General features: G+C 45.7%; 1 protein-coding gene across 1 annotated transcript; it reads left to right on the top strand.

Moving 5' to 3' along the window:
• Nucleotides 1–1,284: 1,284 nt before the first annotated feature.
• Nucleotides 1,285–6,471, top strand: BBBOND_0004830 (hypothetical protein, conserved; the record flags this gene model as incomplete). The annotated part of the gene is made up of 1 exon (XM_012915314.1): nucleotides 1,285–6,471. The coding sequence occupies one exon, from the start codon at nucleotides 1,285–1,287 to the stop codon at nucleotides 6,469–6,471; it is 5,187 nt and encodes a 1,728-aa protein (XP_012770768.1).
• Between the last annotated feature and the right edge of the window lie 454 nt (nucleotides 6,472–6,925).

The following is a 6,925-nucleotide window of genomic DNA, read 5'->3' as shown; positions in this document are numbered from 1 at the left end:
TCCACTCTACATCGCCCCTTTACCCACTCTACATCGCTCCCTTACCCACTCTACATCGCCCCTTATCCACTCTTCATCGCTGCTTTATCCACTCTACATCGCTCCCTAACCCACTCCACATCGCTCCTTAACCCACTCTACATCGCTCCTCTATCCACTCCACATCGCCCCTTTATCCACTCTACATCGCCCCTTAACCCACTCTACATCGCTCCCTTACCCACTCTACATCGCCCCTTATCCACTCTTCATCGCTGCTTTATCCACTCTACATCGCTCCCTAACCCACTCTACATCGCTCCCTAATCCACTCCACATCGCCCCTTTATCCACTCTACATCGCCCCTTTACCCACTCTACATCGCCCCTTAACCCACTCTACATCGCCCCTTAACCCACTCCACATCGCTCCTTTACCCACTCCACATCGCTCCCTAACCCACTCTACATCGCTCCTCTATCCACTCTACATCGCCCCTTTACCCACTCTACATCGCCCCTTTACCCACTCTACATCGCCCTTTACCCACTCTACATCGCCCTTTACCCACTCTACATCGCTCCCTAACCCACTCTACATCGCCCCTTTACCCACTCTACATCGCCCCTTAACCCACTCTACATCGCTCCTCTACCCACTCTACATCGCTCCCTAACCCACTCTACATCGCCCCTTAACCCACTCTACATCGCCCCTTTATCCACTCCACATCGCTCCTTAGTCCACTCTACATCGCTCCTCTATCCACCCTACATCGCCCCTTTATCCACTCCACATCGCCCCTTAATCCACTCCACATCGCTCCCTTAACCCACTCCACATCGCTCCCTAACCCACTCTACATCGCCCCTTAACCCACTCTACATCGCCCCTTTACCCACTCTACATCGCTCCTTTATCCACTCTACATCGCCCCTTATCCACTCTACATCGCCCCTCTATCCACTCTACATCGCCCCTTTGTCCACTCTACATCCCTCGAATTACCTCGCCATAATACCGCTATGACCTCTTTAAACCATCCTACTAACTTGTGCCTTGTCACCCTTCCCTTCCCCTCTTCTACCTCTTGCCACTGCCCTGACCATGTGCCGCCTAGGGAGCTTGACAAGAAATTTGACAAAATTTAAAACCTTAAAATAACCTCAACTAACAACCCTATTAACATTCTTACTAACCTCTGCTCTGGCCTCGAGACCTTTCTCGGCTTCAACACTGCTTCCAAAGGCTACACTGGCCATGGCATTGTGTACTCTGACTTGGATAGGCTGTGTGACGGAGTGATGGGATTTTTGAGTGGTGTGCTTGGTGCGGTGAAAAACGAAAATGAAGTGACAACTTATGATAAATACATCAGTGATGAAGATAAAAGACTTAATAAAGTAATTGAGAAACTGAATAATAAAATTGGCTCCGGGCGTACTGGGCTTGCGGCGTCTGTCGACGCGGTGCAGGGGTGGTTGGAAAAATATTGGACGCAGGTATGGAACTCAACAGGTACGGTAAATAAGAAGTTAAGCATGTTAATATATGACAAAATCGGTGACGAATGTATGAAATCTGTTTCAGTCAATGACACGAATCCACTTAATGAGCAGTTGGCCAATTGGTCCCGTGTCGTTGAGAAAATCAATAACGAGGTGAAGGGCATTTCCAGTGACGTCAGGGAATTAGATTCGTCGTTAAAGCAAAAAATAAGTAATGAGATGAAGCTAATTATCAGCGGTGTTGTTTCGCTGGAGACGTCTCTAAAGGACAGGCCGTTTGTGAAGCAGGTGAATGAAGTTGATAGGCAGTTGAAGGAGCAGAAACAATATGTAGAAAAGACAATCAATGAGGGGAGTGAGAAGGTTCAAGAGAGCCTGAAACTGGAAAAAACCAAAATAACCCAATACATTGATATGAAGGGTGTTGAATTACAACGGAATTTTCACTCTCAATTTTGGAAGATATGCGACAAATTGGGGGGGTTACGAGATGAGAGGAAGACAAACTTTTCTGCATTAAAATCAAATATAAATGACGCTCAAAAGTTAATAGAGTCATATATTGCGCACTTCGACGATAGATATAGGCATGCGATATCGAGGAAATTTGAAAACATAAAATCGCAAGTGCAGTATGTTGATTCTGATAATACGATATTTGCCTATGAGAAACGTTCGCTTATACAACAGGAAGTTACGGAACTCAAGTCTGCGATAGATGCAATAGGTTCGGAGTTGCAGAGACATGTTTTGAGCCTTGGGGATAAAATTAGACAGGCAGAATCGTTGCGCGCAACGGCATTTGATAATATTAGTGAGGTGTATAATAAACTAGACACTTATAATCACGAAAAGAATAAGAGGGAGAAAACAAGGCTTGGTCAAGAAATTGATAAAATCAGCAGTTCCAACACCTTAATCAAGAATGGTCCAGATAGCGCACAAAAAGAGGTAGAAAAGTTAGTTACTGCAGTTACTGAGCAGGTTGGTCAGTTGGATGTGCAGATTCAAAAGGATCTTGACGAATTAAAACGAGGCATGAATATTGACATTTTGGCCTACGTCTCGGGGTTGGTGAGAAATATGATGGAGGCTGCCAAGGAGGCAAGTCCTGGGTCAGTGGGCAGTGGCGGTAATGGTATTAAGAAACTTTTAGAAAAGATTGGAACCGATTCAACATTTCAGAAGTTAAAAGCATGGATACAAACTCTAGGTGATGAAGAGAAGAAAAACTTAGAATCCGGCCTTTATGCTTTAAATGCTTACAGTAAGACGTCAACCAATGTATATTACGATACGCAAAATATCACGAAAGCTCTATATGAAGATATTAAGGAGTCAGTTGGAAGCGCATTTATGGGTGCGGATTCAGATTCTAAGCTAGTAAGAACACTCATGGGACAATATAGAGAGCACATTGAAAACGTCGGAAACAATACACTAAAAACAAAATTGGACGCCGTTAAGGGAGACGCATTAACGGCTATCAGGAGTATTATACGACCAGAGACCGGCACGATTGCGTTTTCCATATCACAAATTCAGTCGCAGCTGGAAGAACTTAGGACAAAATTGCATAATGACGTTATCAGAAAGCTCGATGAACTACGAAACAAACTGGGGAAAGATGCTCAAGATACCGGTGAATTAAGCCTCGGACAACTTAAAAACGAAATTAGCAATATACAAATGAATCAGATTACTAATGAAACTAGCAAAGTTCAAACACTTATGCAGGCAATACTTGGCAAAATAAGTATGCTTGAGAAGGCCCCTAAATTCGTTGACGAAAGAAAAAAAGAGGTTGAAGCGTTGATGGATGAGTTACGGTCTGAATTCGTGCAACTGCAGAACGATATGAATTACATTAGTGCTGTTGTAAACGCCGCCGATGTCACCTTAAGCAATGGCATTGATTCGGTTGGTGAGGCGCTTAAGGCAGCTGAACAGAACGCATATGACGTAATTTCTACGCTGCAGTCTGAGCTCAGTGATACAGTCCGACAAGCGTTCAACGATTTGCAACTATCCGTTTCTTACTTCAAATCCCAACTTCTCTCTGACGTCGACGCCTCATTCGCCAAAGTGTCCTATGAAGTCAAACAACTTTTCGCTAAACAAAAAAAAGCTGACCTGAGATCGCTACAAGCCTTGGTGTCGAGACAATTAAAAACCATTAAAATCATCATTGAAAAGGATTTATCGAGCGGAGTGAAGGGATTCTTAAAGACCATGGGAGACGTCTCGGTCGAGACTACAACCCTCACCGTTTCCCCCAAGAAGCTCAACGCATTGAAAGATAAAGATACCGTCGCTGCTCTGTCCACTGGCTTCCAGTCCCTCTTCATGATGCTTAAGGATTACATAAAGAAAGATATTACAAGGGTGCATAACGAGCATAAGAACGCTACTGATCCGGAGGGGAGCGAGGTGCTCTACACTGAAAAGCTGCTAAATGTCACGCTCTCACTCAGTGCCCTACTCTTAAACATCAAGAATAAAAATAGATACGATCATCGCGTCCCCGGGATGCTGGACGTATTGTCCGATACGATTGCTGGTCTCACTCCACAAGGCTTCGCCAAGCACACAACACCTGTTCTGGATTGCGTCACCAAAGGCGTTACTAATTTTGTCGGCGAACTGCAGAACGCGTACATATCCGTTTATGACGGTCAGGCATTCACGAGCGAGCTATGTCAAGTCATTGGACACGAATCTAACCCCCGGGAACCAAGGACGATATATGATCAGACTGACTACGGTCAGAAGTGCGCGAAAGTATTCTTGACTCTACTGGCGACGCTATTTAATGATTGTGAGAAGTTGAGGAAGATATGTCAAGAAACGCCATTTAATCACATATACAGATCTTACCCGAGATATGATAATAAGCTCGGAGATTTCTTCAGCTATCATGGATTCAGTGTTTCTATGTTTCGTGATTCGCATGAGGGCGAGTTGAGGAATAAGGCAAATTTCACTGGCACAGATATTCATGCGATGATCCACGAAAAAATTTTTGACGTTTCCGCAATTAACCTTTTGAAACAGTGGATGACTAAAAAGAACAAGGCAAGCGACGTAGCTTCTACTGATGCAGATAACATGAGTCTTCTCGACATACTTCAGTTCCTGTACGAGTGCCTTGAAACGTATTACCGTGTCTGCCACGTAACCAGTTCCTCAACCGGCAAACATCCATCGTCCGTCTACGATATGCTGCTTTGGCTGACCGGTCTAACCCATAATCGCGTGTACACAGATCTGGCACTTAACGGCTTTGAAGATTTATTTGAGAAGCCTAAGGACGATGATGCCGTTGAAGCTAATACGGAAGACGGTATAGCTGTTGGCGTTGAAAAAGAAGTATCGCTAGCAGCCTATCCTCACGATATCACGGTTCCAAGATTATCGGCCAGCCTTCGCGACGTCTGCGTCTATTCCGAAGAAATGCTTGTTGCCATCATGGGTCACGGCCATTCTGAAGGCCGTTACGCTTGCGATTTCAATACCAACCCGGACAAATTTGCGTATCCCAGCGACCCATCCAAGTGCTTGGACATGCTTTTTGAAATTTTGCTTAGACTTCAAGAGCAACTCTACTTGCTCTATATGCGCTGTCGGCGTACCAGAGATACGATGAGTTGGCGTGAGTGTTGGTATGGCCGTGGCGTCGGCGGTTCGTCATGGAAGTGCAATACCATGCAATGTCCTGAGCAAATCTCCAACCAAAGTGCTGACCAAAAGCATAAGCAAACATGTAACCAAAACTGCAACCAAACAGCTGAGTGCGGTATTAAGTCACCCTTGCAATCTTTCCTCGAAGACGGGCTTCCCGGTTTTCTGCCGCACCCGTACAGCAAAGCTGACTGCAAGATGACTTGCTCACTTGCTAACCACCGGGGCATACCGTGCAAAACACCGATGGGTTTTAGTGACATAAGCGTAATGGCGTCGCATACTAGTAAGGGTGAGCGAATCGTGGAAGCCCTTCGTGACGTCTGTGGTAGTAAGCATTCTCCTCTTAGCCAGCTCTGCAGTCTCCTGCTGTGTCTCCTAAACAGACCGCCGCAAACGCTCGGAGATATGTTCGCATTCTACTACAACTTCATCTCTAATTGGGGTGGAAAGGGGCGTGAGCATAAGAGTGATGCGTTCAACGGCGCGGTTAATGACGCCTATTTCGGGGCGGAGTATCAAGACTTCACCATTAAAAATGTATTCGGTTCACACATACACGACAAGAACAATCATCCCAAGGGTGACCTGTTTGGTTTGGTAGACTGTTACTCTGGTAAGGGTGACAGGACACCCAAAGGTTCTTGCGGTCCGTACATGAGGCCAATTAGCGGTGACATCCGCAACACATTTTCGAGCAAGCACGCCGGCACTTATCTTTCATGGATCGTCTACATCACAGAGACGTTTTATGACTTGCTTAAGAAATTATTCGAAGAATGCAACAAATGTTGCGGCGACGATAAACCGAAGTGCCGTACTGCACGGTGCTCACGAAATTGTAATTTCAATGGCAAGAAGCCAGACCCCAATCACGCCGATTCATGTGAGTCCATTGTCAAATGCAAGTTTACCAGGCCGACGCTGTACAAATATGGCTTCGTAAATGAAGACGCATTGATGCTTGCCGATAAGCCAACCAAACGCACGTGCAAAGATTTCTGCAAGGCCCTAAAAACTGTTCTCAGTGATAAAGTAGATGACGACGCGGCACTTGCAAAGTTGGTATATGTAACGATTCCAGAATTCCTATACCAGATCCGTTTCCCCTTCATGACCTTAACCCTTTCCCTCTGGCTCCTCTCTCTGTTGTACCTCATCCACATCATGGTCATCCGCCTCGACCTGCTCCACATCAAATCGCATTTGCACTCACCCTCATCACATCGTATCGCCGCTCAGTCACTACTTGCTGCTGCTCGCGTTAACAAGCTTAACAGGGTGTTTTATCTGCAACCATAATCGTACTCACGTGTTTACTATCTACACTCACCTAGCATATCACCTACTCACCTATACAACTAATTGTTGTCTAATGTTTTGAATCACTCATTAACCGTTGTACGTGATTGTGTAATAGTTAACTAAAGTGCTGAACAATGTGCTGACCAAAGTGCTGCCCAAAGTGTTGACCAAGGTGCTGACCAAGATGCTGACCAATGTGCTGACCAAAGTGGTGACCAATGTGCTGACCAAGGTGCTGACCCAATGTGCTGACCAAGGTGCTGACCTATGTGCTGACCAACGTGGTGACAATGTGCTGACCAACGTGATGACAGTAGATGGTTACGGCAGCGAATGTCTGGTGACGGCAGCCATGAACTGGTTACGGCAACGATGACATGGTTACGGGAGCCATGACATGGTCACGGCACCAATGTCATGGTGACGGCAGCAAAAACTGGTTACCGGAGCG

Source organism: Babesia bigemina, scaffold Bbigscaff_73295 (assembly GCF_000981445.1).
Source record: "Babesia bigemina genome assembly Bbig001, scaffold Bbigscaff_73295".
Lineage (NCBI taxonomy): Eukaryota > Apicomplexa > Aconoidasida > Piroplasmida > Babesiidae > Babesia > Babesia bigemina.
This window is presented reverse-complemented; position numbering and strand designations above follow the sequence as displayed.